This window comes from Rousettus aegyptiacus, unplaced genomic scaffold (genome assembly GCF_014176215.1).
Source record: "Rousettus aegyptiacus isolate mRouAeg1 unplaced genomic scaffold, mRouAeg1.p scaffold_m13_p_1, whole genome shotgun sequence".
In the NCBI taxonomy this organism is placed as follows: domain Eukaryota; kingdom Metazoa; phylum Chordata; class Mammalia; order Chiroptera; family Pteropodidae; genus Rousettus; species Rousettus aegyptiacus.
Window position 1 is genome coordinate 16,857,441 of NW_023416284.1, and position 16,417 is coordinate 16,873,857.

Below are 16,417 nucleotides of genomic sequence, written 5' to 3' on the forward strand. Positions count from 1 at the left end.
ACTGCACTCCCCAAGTCACACAGTGTGCAGTTTTGTCACCGTTGGTCCTTACACAGCCCTGCTTATAGTCATTACTTTTGGCCCTGAGTTATAGGCCTGATACAAAGGTGTTCAATAAATACTAAAGAATAAACAAGGAGAAACTGAGGCCCAGAGACAGGACATGACTTGTGCTCTCTCTGGCACTTATACGCCCAGAGCCACAGAGATTTTGTCCAAGCCCTATGCCCCGTACCAGGGCACCTTTAGCAGAGTGCCCACCCTCATGTCCCTTTGGGAGCCCTTCACAGGACCAACAACTGCTAATATAGGCCAACTGCATGGGCAGCCCTGGTAGGCAGGCCTAGAGGATGGGAGGGCAGTAAGGAAGCAGCAGCCATGATCCAGATGTGAAGGGCCAGGTCTGAGCTAGAGAGGGACATCGGGTGATAGGGGAGGACAGGGAACCCTCGTTCATTCATTCGTTCATCCATCCATCCATCCATCTCGTTCATTCATCCATCCATCCATCCATCCAATCCTCCCTGAGGGCCTCCTCTATGCCAGGCCCAAAGCTTGTGGGCATGGGGAGGACTGAGGTACAAGGAGGCATTAGCGAAGGTGGAGGTCGTGTTTGCTAGACAGGATTGATCATCCATGAGATGGATGCTCTGAGGCCATGCAATTTCAGTTTCGGGAATCTGTCCTATCCAAACTCTCTCACAGGTATGCTAAGATCTGTGGGCAAGCCTGTTGATCATGGTGCTGTTTATGATAAACATGGAAATGACTCAGCTGGACATTGATAGGATACAGGCAAAGAAGTTATCACCATATGGATAAGTCATAGGGCAAATCTGATTGACAATGAGAGGGGCAAAGTTACAATACATACAGTACGGTCCCACTTTGTATTTTAAAAAAAGCTAAATGTTGCAAATTCACAGGAAAAGGTCTGGAACATATTGTGAATCATAGTTATTTCTGGGGAGTGGGACCGGGGGAAGTGATTCTCACTCTTAATATAAACCTCTGTATAATCCTTTTGTTCTTTACAGGCATTTACTACTTTTGAAAATGAAAACATCTGATAAAAGAAATTTCCTTAACTAAGTGGAAAGCAAGCAGGAGGTGGGGGCATTTCCTCCCTCTGCCAAGGAGAATGAGCATTATTCCAGCCAGCACTTAAATGCTGGTTGGAGAAGCCAGGGGAGCGTGATCCAGGAAGGAGAAACTGCATGTGCAAAGGCTTGGAGCAGAGACAGAACAAGGCAGGCTGGGTAACAAGAGGTAGATCCAAGGAGCTGGAGAGGTGGCTTGAGAGGAAGCTGTCTGAGGGTGGTGGGGTGGGCTTTGATGAAAGTGTGGAGGGGGAGGGGCGAGGAGGTGGACTATTTGGTGTTGTCAATGGTGGTGTGATGTGTAGGCAGGTGAGCCTTCTGTGAGGCCAAGGAGTAGCTGGAACTACCTGTGGACCCCACGGTCCTTCAGAGCCCTTCCAGCTGCAGCCGGAGACTCTGCGGGGAGGGTAGGCTTGGGGAGGAAGACGTGCAAAAGGCTGGGCTGCAGGCTGCACAGCTAGCTGTGTGGATGGGTACCCTGGCATGAAGCAGATGGAGCACACACACCATATCCTAACCTCTACATCCTACTGAAGATACTGCTGTTAACCCACTTAACAGATGAGGAAACTGAGGCTCAGGGCTATTAAATCACTTGCTCCAGTTTACACAGAACACGGGCTCCACAGGCTTAACTCTCCACCATTACTCTCTATTGCCTCTCAGCTTCCTAGAACAGTCCTAGGATTAAATGTCAGACTCTTAGTCACATGCTCGGTTTCCAGCAAGTGCCCCCTTGGTGGGAGATGTTATCAGTCTGGGAAGACTTCTGGGCCCAGGGGGGGAGGTGGGCATGGGCTGGGTATTTTAGGAGGGCCTGAATAAAGAAGGCCAAAGAGCAGAAATGGCTGTTCAGAGTCTCAAGGGGTGTCTCCACTTTGGCACTGGGGCAGAGACATAACTTTAGGAGCCACAAGAGCCTGGAGATGGCTCTGCAGGGGAGTTCTGAAGTTCTGCTCACTCTGGAGCCAGAATAACCTGAATTCAAACCTCAGCCCTGCCTCATCTCACTTGAGCAAGTATGCTTATCTGAGTCTCCGCACCCTCATCCGTAAAGGGGCAGGGGAGGGGGCTTAACATGTTTAACAGATGGAAATATTTCAAAAGGTGACAACAGTCCAAGGCTAAATTCTCATTAAGGAGGGGGCAGTGGTTGAACCCCTGCCCCATCTAATCTACACATAGCCTAAGACACAGGACACAAATCACAGCGCTGGAAAGAGTTCCTTTATTTGGGGACAGTGCACAGGCCAGGTCAGTGGAAGAGGCAGGCACAGACCCGGTGTTAAGCTGGGGGCCTGCTAGGGGCCCAGAGATGATGGATGAGACAGAAGGTGGTTGAAGGATGTTCTCAGTTGCAAGTACCAGGCCCAAGACAGGAAGGAATGTCAGATATTGGGCATTGAGACTGCTGGGTGCCTGCAGGGGCCGGAAAGTGGTGGCCAAAGTTTTTCCCATTCCCAGTGCCCACAAGGGGGGCAAGAGAGCAGCCTCTTCATCCTCCTTCCCCTCAGTGTGAAATCCAGGCCTGAAGGGTATCAGATTCTGCGGAGGCCAGAGAGGGCACTCAGGGTGATGGCTCTGCCTCAGCCGGGCCAAAGACTCCCACCCTTAGAGAGCAGGTAGCCCCTGGAAGAGCAAATATTTTAATGGAGGCTGCGGTGACCCACGCCACAGCACACACAGCACACGGGGGCCTCTGAGTAGCTCCCCTTCTCAGAGGAAAACCAAACTGTACACACGGCCAAGGTCCTTCCCATGGTCACAGAGCTGCAGGCCAAAGTCTTGCCTGGGCTATCACCTACTGGTTCTCCTCCCTGCTGGCAGCATAAGGAGACAAAGACAGATGGGTTCAGCTGGGATCTCAGACACCAGGCCCAGGCTGAGTCCTGGCCCCAGCCAATACTCAGCACAGAGAACCCACAACTGGAGGAAGAAGGGGTATGGCTCGCATGGGGGACATTGGAAGAGAGTCCTTGCACTTAGGGCTGCCCCGCTGAGAGGACAGTACCCTGGCACTTAAGGGGATCTGAGGGGCAGGAGTGGGGTGGGAGACTGCTGCTTGGCCAGGTACTCACAGTGTCTGGTAGGTGCTGTCCTTGGCCTTGAGGAAGCGCAAGACGAAGAAGGCCACCGCCTGTAGACTCAGCACCAGCACAATGCCGCCAACGAAGCTGGCCCCATCAAAGCCAGGGTTCTGGGCTTCGGGGACAAGGGGATTTCCTGCAGGGTGGAGGTCATAGAAGGCCACCAAGGACTAGGATGCCAGGCCTACCCCAGTAACCAGCACAGGTTACTTAGAGGCCCCAGTCCTCACTATGGGAGCCTGGAACGGCAGGCTCAAAAGTTTGGCCAGATCTTGTGGGCAGTTGGAAAGTGCCTGGTGGGAGGGACACTGCCTAGCTGAGGAGGGTAGGGCCCTGGCCCTGCTTCCGAACTGCTCTATGGCTTGATGCTTCACACTCTCTCTGGGCCTCCTGATCACATGGGCCAGATGGTAACTGACCTCCCTTCCAGCCTCCCTCTCCCACACTGGCCCAACAGGGTGAGGATGGACCCAGAACTTAGGCATCCAGACCCCTCCAAACACAGAGTCTCTTTCAGTCTTGGGTCTCGGGATTCAAAACCCGGATATAGATATGGTTCCCTTTTAGGACTCCTAAGCCCTGAGACCCTGAGGTCACTGTACATTGGAACCCTTACTTAGGGAAGGAGCAGAAGAGGAAGAGGAGGTCTGTACCCCACCAAATAGAAAAATGGAGACTAGACAATATAGGTCAGAGGGAGAGGCAGGGCTTTGAGGGCCAGGGACCTGTCCAGAGTCACCTCACAATGAGGACAGAGCCAGACTCACACAGTGTCCCCTGACCCCTTTCCCACCTTAGGGCCCAGAGTTGCCAGACTGTGCCTGGGCAGCTCCCAGCTGTGCCACGTTAACCATCAACCCTCACCAGGTATTTGATTTCAGGCCTTGGGCCTGGTGCCCAAGGCAGGGCTGGTGGTGAGAGATCATTCAGCTGTGGACAGGGGCTCAGGTAGGAGTTGGGTCCACCTCCCAAAGGGTATAGTTTGTGTAGGGAGGGGGGTCTGAGAATATGAAGGGCAAAGGGTGGTCCTGGCTGCAGCTCAGGGAGCCCCAGAGGAGGACACTGGGGGAAGAGGAGAAGAGGGAAGATATGAGCTGCACAAGACCAACCTGGGGCTCAAGCTGGAGGGAGCTGAGCCATCAATAATTCAGCCTCCAAGATCACATTTCTGGCTTTAATTAACCAAGAGCCTCTTCGGCCATCCCTGCCAAACCTGCTGACCTCCAGACCCTGAGGGGCAGTGGGGACCAAGGGGTGTGGCTTTTGCCTCTTCTGCCGCAAACCTGCTTTGTGACCCTCTCTGGACCTGGGAGTTGCAGTAGGTGGTCACTGAGGACATCTCATTGGCAACCTGAGCCATACACTCAGCACCAAAACAGTTCCTGAGATGGTCACTCTGAGTTCTCAGAAGTGGTGTTGGGGAGGAGGGATGGGAACCATCATTTCTTGATCACCTTCCTCGCATCAGACACTGACCTAGGCTCTATATATGCCCTTATAAAATCCTCACAGCCGCTCTGTGAGGTGGTATCCAATCCATTTTACAGATGTGGAAACAGGTTCAGAAGAAGTCACAGGGCTGAGGTCACAGAACGCGTCAGTGCCTGAGCCTAGTTGCCTTTTCCTAAACCTCTAGTCCTCCCACCACCCCATTCCCCCAGGTAGTACCTACCTGTTGTGATTGTCTTTGGTTCATAGGTGGGGTGGTGGTGGGCAGCTAAAGAGACGGAGAATCAATCATAAACCAGCTTTCCATCCCCTGATTCCCATCAAGACCCCAGTCCAGGCCAACAGCTGAACTTCTGATTCAAATCGGATCCCCTGTCCCAGGTCCAGATCTGCCCAACATACTTTCAAGCCTTAGTTCACCCAGTTCCTTCCACCAGACGTGCCCTCTCTCCATCTCTACCTTTAAGAGTCATTTCTTATGCCACCTCCTCCAGAAAGCCCTCCTCTCATTCCTTTCTGAACTTCCGAAGTCCTCACTATGCTTTAAATTGGAAGAACTAATTTATCCCCTTCATATGCCTGTCCTAGATCCTCCAGCTATAACAATTTACAGATGAGGAAACAGGCCAGAAAGGGGAAGAGACTTCTCAGTGAGCGAAGACAGAACTGAAACTGGACCCAAGTGTTGGTGGGCATGGTCCCCTTCCCAAGAGACGTGAATTCCTTCCTGGATGGCAGGCTCTGGCTACAGCTACCTTAACCCCTTCCCCCCGCCCTTACTTGGCTTAGGCCAGTGGAAGCCCCCTTACCTGGACATGACTCTGAATGGTTGTAAACAGAGCAACCCTCTTTGACCACCTCTGCTTGGGCCACACAGTGTCCTGGTGGGAGAAGGTGCAGGTGAGAGAGTTGGGGAGAGGGGCTGAGGCTCTGGGGTTCAGAACTGGGACACTCAACTTGGGAAGGGCTGAACCCCATACCTGGCTCCTCCAGCCGACATTGCTCCCACACGCAGCCAGAGAGGTTGTGCGCTCTGTCCCCCTCCACACAATGTTCACAGAGCTTCAGCTGTGTGCAGGCCCCTTGGACAGCTGGCCAGATGTTCATGCGGAGCAGGGCTCCACGCCCAAAGCCTCGAGCTCCTTTACCTGGGAGTGGGGTAGGCGCGATTCCTTGAACCCGAGCTGCAGCCCTCCTTCCCCACTACCGCGGCTCTCATCCCTCTGCACACATACTCACCTGGATCCCCTAATCCCCACTACACACCTAGAGTTTCCACAAAAACATGGTTACACATACTTAGAACCTCCCTGACTTTTACCCAGAGCTTTCTCCCTTTGCATACACCTGGGATTCCCAGATATATTTGAAACTACTTCCTCACACACACCTGAAGCTCCCTAATCCCCCACGCCTGGAGCCTATATATCATACACGGGACTCCACACACAGCTAAAGCCGCCTTCACTCACCCTTGGAGCCCTGCATAGGTCTAGAAACCCCCCGCCCGGCATTCTCCCCTGTCCTCAAGCCCTGACTGCTCCTGGGCTGGCAGCTGGGTGAAGAGCACCCTCCTCCGCCTGTCCCTGTCCGGGCCCCTAACCAGACCCTGGCTCTCGTTACCAGCCACAGCCAGCTGGGCACACAGAAGGAGGCAGCAGCAGCCGCCACAGAGCGCAGCCCGTAAGGCGCGGGGTCCCGGAGAGGCCATGGGCGCGGGGTAGGGGATGGGGGTCGGCAGAGAGCTAGTGAGGTGCGTCCCTTCTGGACTCGGCTCCTCCAAGGTGTAGGGAACGAGACCGGGGCAACAGGGGCGTGGCCTGGTGGGCGTGGTCAGGCAAAGACCGGGCCAGTGGCGCAGCCGGGAGGGGCGGGGCTTGTTGGTCCGGGGTGGGGCAAGTGAAGGCGGAGCCAGATGAGGGCGTACTAGAGGGCGCGATCAGGTGAGCAGGGTTCGGAGGTCTGGGGCGGGGCTCAGACAAAAGGGGGCGGGGTCCAGGACTGGTTGGACTGGGTCCTTCGTTGCCCCCGCGCGGCAGCTTCACGAAAAATACTTCATAGGTGAGGAAACTGAGGCTCAGAGAAGGTGAGTGATTAGGCATCTTCTTTGCTGATGTCCTACTTCACTCCTGAGTCCTAGTCCACCTCTCCTGGGGTCAGCAACATCATTCCTCTGCCATCAATTTCCGTTTGAAAGACAACAAATATCTCCAATCTCCAGCCCAGTGCTCCCTTTTCAGCTGCCACACTGTAATTAATAATACATAGTTAACAATTATTGACCCCTTACACTTAGCAGAATGTACATTCTACTAAGAGCTTTTACTTGTAGCTTCTCATATAATGTCCACACTACTTTCTAGGTTTTATTATCCCTAACCTGGAGGCTGCAGAAGTAAAATCACCTGCCCAGGGGCACACACCTACCCTGAGGCAGAGGCGGGATGTAGCTCAGGATCCAGTGAGGCCAGAGGCTGCTCTCCGCTCTGCTATGCCTCCTCCGGGTCCATCTGCTTCCTGGACACCTCTACCTTAATGTGTCTCAGTTCCCTGAAATTGCCTGGTCTCTCTTCCCCACTTACAGAGGCCCTTTGTTCCTCCAGTCACCCAAATGGAAACCATGGGCTCATCCTCACCCACTCCCTCTGCCTCAGCCCGCAAGTTAAAATCCTGCAGATTCTGCCTCTATTCCCTCGGCTCTTCCCTTTGCTGGTTTCACTGCCTCTCAGCCTCTGGGCCCTTCCCCAAGCTGGCCCTCAGAGTGCAGGGCTCTATGAAACCATGGATTTGACCATGTCTCTTCTAGTTAATAATGGCTCGGCCTGCACAACCCTTTGATCCCTGGCTCTAGAAGTCTCTCCAGTATGTCTTGGGCTCACTCCAACACCTTCTTACCCTCCAAGAAGAGAGAACAGCCCCTCCCCCAACAAACACTCTCTTTTTTTAACCACTCTCTTTAAAAAAATCTTTGTTATGAAAGTTTTCAACTATTTCCAAGAGTAGAGAAAAATATGGAATGCTTCACGAATTTGTGTGTCATCCTTGCATAGGGGCCATGTTGAACTTCTTTGTATCATTCCAATTTTATTAGATGTGCTGCTGAAGCAAGCACCACACTTACTTTTATACATCCTTGTCTTTATTCTATAACTCTTCCTTCTTCCGTAGAGTCTTCTTCCTCCCTTGACTCCATCTGTCTGGCAAACCATTCCTTCATGACACCATTAAAGAGTCACCTCCTGCAGGAAGCCCTCTGCCACTGTTTCAGAGCAAAGCTGAGCTGCTGTAGCACTTCTCCCAGCTGGTAGATCTGAACCCATCTGCTTTCCCACACCAGAGCCCTCGCCCCCTCACCATCTCTTGCCTGGGTGTCTGCAGTGGCTTCCTGGTATGGCTCCTACTTTTGTCCCCCAGTCTCCAGTCTGTTTTCCATTCAGCAGTCAGAGCAATCCTTTGAAAATATAAGTAAAATCATATCACTCCCCTGCTTAAGCCCACCAGTGGCTCCTATCTCACTGCTTTTTACGATTTACATGATCTTCCCTACCTCTCTGAGCTCAATTCCTACCTCTCGGCTCCAGACACGCTAGCCTCCTCTATTCTTCAGACACATCACTCTTTCCCTCCTCAAAGACTTTGCATTTGCTGTACCTTCTCCTTGAAACTCTTTTATTCTCTCTTCAAATGACTCACTCTATGACCTCCCTCCTTAAAGGAGATCTCCTGGTTAGTCTACATCATGACACCAACTTTTCCCTTCAGAACATGTATCAAAGTAGTCATTTGTTTCCTAGGCTGTAAGTTCCATGAAGGCAGGAACCATGTTTATCTTCTTCTGCACTTAACTCCCTCCACACATAAGGGCTAAGTAAGTGTTCATTAAATAACCATACTGTACCGCGTCGTGATGGTTTCTGTACATGTTTGTCCCATTGGTCTGTGAGACCCTCAAAAACTCCCTACTCAATATCATATTAAGTATCTATTTGTTGACTGTCCATCTCTCCCCATTAGAATGGAAGTTCCATGAAGACAGGGATTTTTGTTCATTGCTGTATCCTCTGTACCTAGAACCATGCCTGCCATATAGTAGATGTTCAATAAATATTTACTGAATGTCGACAATGCAAGGATGTGGCCAAATTATCTCTCTGTCCGTTGTACCCACTTAAACCCATGCCCAGGGAAACTGTCAGTGAATATTGGCTGAATGAATGAATGGGTCTGTGCTAAGAATGTGTGCACTGATGATGCTAAGATTCTTAGGGCTTGAACAAGAAGCTTGTGTGGATCTTAACAGTGTCTCACACAAATCTCTCTTGAGAGCCTAGGCCCATGGGATTCCCCAGAAGAGAGAAGGTAAGAAGTCTTACCTGGAAGTGAGTGCTCACAGCCATCTGGTGGTCACCTGGGGAACTACAGATATTGACAGCCCGGGTCAAATGTCACTCCCAGCCTCTTCTGGGGAGATGGTGACATCGAGGCTAGAATTGAAGGCACATTGGACTTGGTTACAGATAAAGCCTCTTCAGATCCAAGCTGTGTCATTTACTGTGCGATTTGGGGCAAGTCTTTCGGCTTCTCTGGGCTTCACCTATGAAATGGGGATACAAGGTTGTGGTAAGCACTGAGTTCTGGTTTGGTACCTTGTAGGTGGGAAGAATCGGAGAAGGTGTCAATGGTGGGAAGAAGCAGGAAGGTAGGGCAGGGGGCATGAGAAGGAGAGAGGAGGAAGGGCTGCCCTTTCCTCTAGACAGCAGAAAAGAAACCTGGTCAGAAGTGATGGCCACAACCATCCTGTTGGCATCAGACAGTTTTGGAGCATGAGAGAGTATGCATGTGAAAATCCATAGGCTCTCTTGAGTCTTTTGGATGCAAAGGTTTTTCAAGGTTAGAAATATCACTGCATTCTTCCTTCTTGGCTGCCTGAGGATCGACATCCATCACGAATGACTCAGTAACTATCTGGATCAGGAAGTTCTGACCAACTAACTACTTCCATGGAAACATGGTTATCAATGTCCTTCCCTTGGAAAGGTAACAGTACCTAAGACAGAAATTTGGGGGAAAAAAATAGCCAAAATGTATAAGACCAAATGTCATCTTTTTATATTTCGAGTTAGAACCCATTTTGGTGGTGGTAAAACAAGTGGCTTCAAGATAATTTATGATTCCTTGGATTATGCAAAGAAGAAATGAACCCAAACACAAGCTTGCAAGACATGGCCTGCACAAGGCAGGAAAGATCTCAAGAAAATAGCAAATGGAACACAAGAAGATGAAGGAGATCAAGGTGGCGGCAAAGGCCAATGTTGGTGCACAAAAAAGTAAAGATTCTGCAATGATTTCACCTGTGGTAATTGTGCAGATTTTTCATGAGAGGATTAATAAAACTGAGAATTTTTAAAAACTATCATTGCTATTCAGAATAGCAGAAAATAGCCTTTTATACACCCCTTTCATGCCAACCTCCCGGCAGCCTCCCAACTCTAAGACCAGCTGGACAGTTGTTGGAACCCAGCTCTGGTTGGGGAGAAAGTGGATACCTGAGTCCTGGGGTGCAGATGCCCCTGTATTTTCTGTTCAATGCCCCCACCTTGCTTGACACCATACGCATTACTACTCTGTTTTCCTTCTCTTTCTCTAGATGCTGCTTTTTATTTTAATTAGTCAACGAATATTTGTTGAACACTTACTATGTGCTAGGTGCTGTAAGAGTGCTAATCTAGGATAGAGGTCAGAGAAGCTGGCTTCAGGAGAAGTGACTTGGATGTAGAGACCTTAATGAACTGAAGGGGTTCTTGGCAGAAAGAACGGCCAGTGCAAAGGCCCAGGAATAGGGACATTCTTATTTAGTCTGTGCCCTGAAGTTCCTCCTCACTCTACTCCCTCCTCGGGACGATGCCACCTACTCCTAGAACCTCAGTTACTACCTGCATATCTATGCCTCCTGGGTGTCCTCCTGCCAGGTATATCATTGGTAGCCCACGCAGTCACTGCTGACAATGTGCCAGGCTCCTCCTAACAATGCTATGAGGTAGATACTAACATTACCTCTATCTTATTGATGAGAAAACAGGCACAAAGAGCCTAAGAAACTCACCTGAAGTCACACGGCTGGGAAATGGAGGAATCGGGGATTGATTCCAGTCTATACTCCTGAGCACCTCCACCTGCTAAACACCCTAAACTTTCTGTATCCCACCTGAAATGCATCATCTTCCCCAGCCTGGCCCTTGCTTCTTCCCAAGTGCTGTGCCACTGGCCTTTCATCTCCTTCCCCTGGCCTCACACTAACTGTGGACACTGCAGTGGTGCCATGTTGGGAGACGAGTCGGTGGGGCCTTGGAATTGGGCCTCTCTGGTTTCCCCAAGCCCTAACCTGATTCCCTGACCCCCACCCCCATTCCACAAACCTGGATAATTCCAGTGAGGATCAAAGCTAGAGACAGAGGGAGGAGGAGCAGGTAGCTCCCCTCCCCCAGGACTGGCCATATCTGTCACATCTGGAGAAATCCACTGCAGGGGGGTTCTCTGAGATTAAGGACAGACAGGGTTGGAGAAGATGGAGCTCCTTCTCCATGCCCTACCTTCCAGGATGTCTGAGATGGGAGGTTGAGAGGAGCCTACCCTGGGACTGAGCTGCCAGGTTTTCTGCTTCTAAGTTCTTCCCAGCTCCCCCTCTCCAGCTGCTTCGGGGAAGTGCCCCCCAACCACCACCTTACTGGCTTTCCAGATCCTTGAATAAATAATTCAGGCTTTGAAATCTTGCCAGGTCCACCCCTCCCATGCTGTCAGCTATTAAGCTGACATGAGTGATGTCACCCAGCTTCTTATTCCAGCTCCAGGATCAGGAGGACCTGCCCTGGCAGCAGCTTACCTTCTTGATCACTGTCTGTCCAGACCCTCTACCCTGTCCCACTCACTCTGGGGCCCACTCACCACGGTCACCTAGTATCTTCATTCCAGGTGACCCTCATCACTTAAGCAGCTTTGCCACCTCAGTATCTCAGCTCTTGTGACAGGGTCATAGTGACCCAAAGTCCCATAACCTGCACACACCATCTTCCCTTGCCACAGCCTCTGCCACCCTGGGATCTCTGAACCCCATCATGCCACAGTCACCCTGACACTGTTATAATTGCCCTGGAGGCTTCCCTTTCTACGTCAGCGTCCCTCAGCCACTACCCCCAAGATCCTGTCACCATGCTCATACTGTCACTGCCACCTACCTCCCTATTCCCTCGTGCTCCTGTTACCGTCACCTCGGGGTCCCATCATCTTGGCAACCCCCGTCATCGTCACCAGGGACGCCCATTCAGCCCATCACATGGTCTCCGTCACCTGAATTTCGTCAGCCTCTCTTTGCCACCCGAGGGTCCCATTACCCCACAGCCTATCCGGGTCCCCTTTCTGCTGCCTCCCAACATACGCCCCACAGCCTCTCTGAGACTTTTCCAAGGCCCTCCCACCAGAGCCCCCGAAATCCCCCAGCCCGCAGAGGGCGCCGCGTCAAGGACAGCGCGGGCCGAATCGGGAGGGGCGGGGCCGTGGCCACGGTCGCTTTTTATGAATGGGGGAGCGGGCGGTGCGAGGCCTCATTACTATGCCGAGCGTCGCGCGCTGCGTCCCAGAGCGACGTATTCATTGGTTGGCTGAGCTGCTGACGTCACCAAACCGGTGGCCGGGGGCGGGGCGGGGCGGGGTGACTCACGCCGCTTCTCCCGCGGCCGCGGGGGCTTCTCGGGGTTCGTTCACACCCTGCGCTCTCCGGACTCAAGCGGAACCTTCCCGCGCGGCCCGGCCGCGCCCGGGCTCGAGAGGTGAGTAGCGGTCCCCTCTGCGGGCACCAGGTGTCCAGAAGGGCACGCAGAATGCTGGGGCGCTGAGCCGCGGTCAGGCTCCCAACTGCAGGCCAGGGTCGGAGGTCAAGACCTGGAACCCAGATGCTGGGCTACCAGGCAGGGAGGGACCCTATGTCAGGGAGCTGAGCGCCATCAGCAAGATGACCCAACGGGGGCGAGCACTCCTTCAGGGACCCAAGGCCCTGGAGGGACTGATGGTTATCTGAGGTTGGGCCGGTAGGAAACAGCGGGGACAGAGACCAAGGCGTCCGAGCAGAAGGAGGTGTCTGACTTAGGGAACTAGACATCTGTGCAGGAGGCGGAGCCAAACCCAAGATCCAGGTGGCCGGGCCGAAGAAGGGGTCTGACTTAGTACCAGGCTTCCAGCAGGGGGTGTCTGTTCCGAAGGCTCAGAGGTTCAGGCAGTAAAAGGGGTCTGGCGGGGACAGAAGTCTGGGGAGATGTTGGGGGTGCTGAGTTCCCAGGTTACCCGAGGAGCACAGGGTGGGGGCTGGCGGGAGCTTCACGCGCACTCCCTGGGGGCGGAGCCTGGGCCTGGCAGTACTGAGAATCGTGAGGGATCTGGTGAGCCTCAGAAACTGAGCGTCACCCTCCCTGATAGGAAGGGAGGAGAGTTGTCCTCAGTCTTGAAATGTGTTTCCCTCCCTCACTCCTGGTCTTTTCCAGCATCTCCTGGATCTTACAGGCCCCCATCCACATGTGGTAGTCCTTCAACTGGTTCTCCTCTAATCACACACGTGGGGGGAAGAGGCCTGCAGGACCCAGGGAGTTGGAAGGGAAATGAAGAGACTTACCGAGCATAAGGATCCCAAAGACAGGGATGCCCAGGAAAAGAAACCTGTGTAGGCCTGGGGGCATGAGAGAGGACAAAGATGTCCTGGAAGGAGCCCTGGGGCATTAGGTGGGGGTAAGGCTTTGGGACCCAACCAGGTAGCCTGAGGAGAGACTCCCACCAAATATCCAGAGGGACCTCAGCCTTTGCAGTCCCTTTCACCCAGCACCCAGCCCTAACAGCTTCTCACAGGGCCTTTCTCCTACAGGTACCGTGATGTGGGGCGCAGGCAGCCCCCTGGCCTGGCTCTCCGCTGGCCCAGGCAACGTGAACCTGAGCAGCGTGGGTTCAGCAGAAGGGCCCAAAGGGCCAGCTGCACCGCTTCCCTCACCCAGGGCCTGGGATGTGGTGCTGTGCATCTCAGGCACCCTGGTATCCTGCGAGAACGCGCTGGTGGTGGCCATCATTGTGGGCACTCCTGCCTTCCGTGCTCCCATGTTCCTGCTGGTGGGCAGCCTGGCTGTAGCTGACCTACTGGCAGGCCTGGGCCTGGTCCTGCATTTTGCTGCTGTCTTCTGCATTGGCTCATCAGAGATGACCCTGGTGCTGGTTGGCGTCCTGGCAATGGCCTTTACTGCCAGCATTGGGAGCCTACTGGCCATCACTGTAGATCGCTACCTTTCTCTATACAATGCCCTCACCTACTACTCAGAGACAACGGTGACACGGACCTATGTGATGCTGGCCCTAGTGTGGGGGGGCGCACTGGGCCTGGGGCTACTGCCTGTACTGGCTTGGAACTGCCTGGACACCCGGGCCACATGCGGCGTGGTATATCCACTCTCCAAGAACCATCTGGTGGTCCTGGCCGTTGCCTTCTTCATGGTATTTGGCATCATGCTGCAGCTCTATGCCCAGATCTGCCGCATCGTCTGCCGCCATGCCCAGCAGATTGCCCTCCAGCGGCACCTGCTGCCTGCCTCCCACTACGTGGCCACCCGCAAGGGCATCGCCACACTGGCCGTGGTGCTTGGCGCCTTTGCTGCCTGCTGGCTGCCCTTCACCGTCTACTGCCTGCTGGGTGATGCCCACTCTCCACCCCTCTACACCTATCTCACTCTGCTCCCTGCCACCTACAATTCCATGATCAACCCCATCATTTATGCCTTCCGCAACCAGGACGTGCAGAAGGTGCTGTGGGCCATCTGCTGCTGCTGTTCCTCTTCCAAGATCTCCTTTCGATCCCGTTCCCCTAGTGATGTCTAGTCACATCCTGGTGACGCTTCAGCCCTGATCACTACAGAATTCCAGAATGTTAGGTCCTCCAGGACTTTGTTCCAACCGCCCCCCCCCCCCCCCCGCCAGCTCCACACCTCCAAGACTCAGCTGGTTCTGGAGTTCTAGGACATTGGATGTTTCACAGGATTCTATTCAGATCCTTGCAGGGCCCAACGTGCTCCATGGTTCTAGAATGTTCAGGTGGCCAGGGGTCTACTCAAAAATGTCCCACAGCCCAGCTGGCTTGGAGTTGCAGAATGCTGCTGGGTGTTTTTACAGTGCCATTCCAAGTTCCTGGTCTTTCCCTGCCCTTGACCTTGAGCATGTCACTTTACTTTTGAGTTTCTGAGCTAGAGTCAGAAAGGTTAGTCACTCAGTTACCTAGATAGGAGAAAGAGGAAAAGATTTATTTATATATGTGCACATACAAAGAGAGTATCTATTTATGATTTATTTATTTATGAATTTATTTATGGATATAAGGGGAAAAAAGAGACCCACACCTTGAAATCCAGGCCATACCAGGGTATCCCGAGTCCCCACACCCTCATTTCTGACCTCAGTTCCTAGAGGGGGAAAAGGGAGAAAGAGAAACCACGTATTTTGTTATTATTTTTGCTTATTTTTTATTGAAGAGATCATAGAAACCAGAGCCTCCTCCTCAGGCCCGCCCCTCTAGGGTTTGCAGGGGGGAACACACCAGCCTCTGGTTTTTTATTTTTTTAAGAAGCCATCACCTGAGCAACCGAGAATTCCTCTGTGCTGGGGGCCGGCTGCCCTCTGGTGGCAGTTTGGGGGAAATTGCAGCCTGGCCAGGCAGCCAGGACCAGATGTGGCAACCTCAGCTCCACTCGAGCCTGGCATCCAGTGCCACAGCCACAGCCAGGGGGCCAGGCCTCACCCTGTGGTGCCCTAGAGGAGGCAAGGTGTGAGCCAACATCTGACCCCTCTGCCAATAGGGGTATGCCAATCCAGTGCATCCCCTGTTCCTGTCCCTGACCCAACCCTCAATAAAAAATGATTTTGTAATAAATATGTTTCTGTCTATGTATGGAGGGGGTTAAGTGGGGCCTGACAGAAAAGTAAGGAATTCCCATTAGACCAGGCCTGGAGGTCTGTTAGGGAACATGGGGAGCTGGAGATCTAGGGTGGAGTGTGGCTGCAGGTGACATTCCCACCCCAGGATGCCAATCTGATGGGCACCCCTCTGCTCAGACCTGGACACCACCAGACAAGGACCCTACTTCCCACTGGGAACAGGAACCAGGGTGCTGGACTCTTCTGGGTTGCAGATGCCCACATCCTACCCACATTAGCTTTAGTTTGGGGCTTTGGCATGAAGTATACATTCAAAGCATATCAACTTCCTTAATAACAACGGCCCCTTATAATTGTGGGTATGTGCAGTGTGCTAGGCACTATGCTGAGTGTACTACATGTGTTACCTCATTGATGCCTAACAAGTGTCCCAGGGCACAGGTAATATCTTCTTCATTTTACAGATGAGGAAACAGGCTGAGACAGGGTTGTTGACAGGCCTAAGCGACATCTGTTTCCCGAACTTGTGCTCTGCCTACCAGCCAATGGCTTCTTATCTCCTTCCATCCCAAGCATGAGGCCTAGGACATTCTGGACCCTGACTTGTATTGGAGTTCATTCTCATAGCCAGCTGCCACCTTTGGGAGGTGGTTGGATGAGGTGTAGTCATTCTGGAGCTGGAATAACTTCTTTTCTGGTGAGTAGTGGTACATGTGTGCATGTGCCCTTATGTGCATTTGAAGACACAAGTGTGCAGGACCCTGAGTTTAGGAGTGTTGGAACCAGAAAGGATGTATTCACCAGGCAAGGGCAGGAGCAGGTTTGGCC

At 52.7% G+C, this 16,417-nt stretch overlaps 2 protein-coding genes, 1 long non-coding RNA gene and 1 other non-coding gene across 8 annotated transcripts; 1 reads left to right on the plus strand and 3 right to left on the minus strand.

Annotated features, from left to right (window-relative positions):
- Positions 1 to 2,312: 2,312 nt before the first annotated feature.
- Positions 2,313 to 6,435, minus strand: CD164L2 (CD164 molecule like 2). 5 transcript variants are annotated; one of them, XM_016131940.2, is made up of 7 exons: positions 6,260 to 6,397; positions 5,876 to 5,902; positions 5,617 to 5,784; positions 5,446 to 5,517; positions 4,860 to 4,904; positions 3,179 to 3,323; positions 2,313 to 2,519 (listed from the first exon to the last, which is right to left on the minus strand). In XM_016131940.2, the coding sequence occupies exons 3-7, from the start codon at positions 5,741 to 5,743 to the stop codon at positions 2,489 to 2,491; spliced, it is 420 nt and encodes a 139-aa protein (XP_015987426.1). In that variant the 5' UTR covers positions 5,744 to 5,784; positions 5,876 to 5,902; positions 6,260 to 6,397; the 3' UTR covers positions 2,313 to 2,488. The 5 variants fall into 5 exon arrangements, with proteins under 5 accessions (XP_015987426.1, XP_015987421.2, XP_015987423.2 ...); XM_016131935.2 differs by lacking the exon at positions 5,876 to 5,902 and having other exon boundaries at positions 6,260 to 6,428; XM_016131937.2 differs by lacking the exon at positions 5,876 to 5,902 and having other exon boundaries at positions 2,313 to 2,917; positions 6,260 to 6,428.
- A 173-nt stretch (positions 6,436 to 6,608) lies between these two features.
- LOC107503525 lies at positions 6,609 to 12,014 on the minus strand. The gene is made up of 4 exons (XR_001595245.2): positions 11,869 to 12,014; positions 9,010 to 9,230; positions 7,758 to 8,087; positions 6,609 to 6,884 (listed from the first exon to the last, which is right to left on the minus strand). It is a non-coding gene; the product is annotated as an uncharacterized LOC107503525 (long non-coding RNA).
- On the minus strand, positions 7,642 to 7,748 carry LOC118606405. Its single transcript, XR_004952364.1, has one exon. It is a non-coding gene; the product is annotated as a U6 spliceosomal RNA (small nuclear RNA).
- Positions 12,015 to 12,375: 361 nt separating the features above from the next.
- GPR3 (G protein-coupled receptor 3) lies at positions 12,376 to 15,578 on the plus strand. The gene is made up of 2 exons (XM_016132003.2): positions 12,376 to 12,459; positions 13,542 to 15,578. Exon 2 carries the CDS (start codon positions 13,550 to 13,552, stop codon positions 14,537 to 14,539), a length of 990 nt encoding a protein of 329 aa, XP_015987489.1. The 5' UTR covers positions 12,376 to 12,459; positions 13,542 to 13,549; the 3' UTR covers positions 14,540 to 15,578.
- The last annotated feature ends 839 nt before the right edge of the window (positions 15,579 to 16,417 follow it).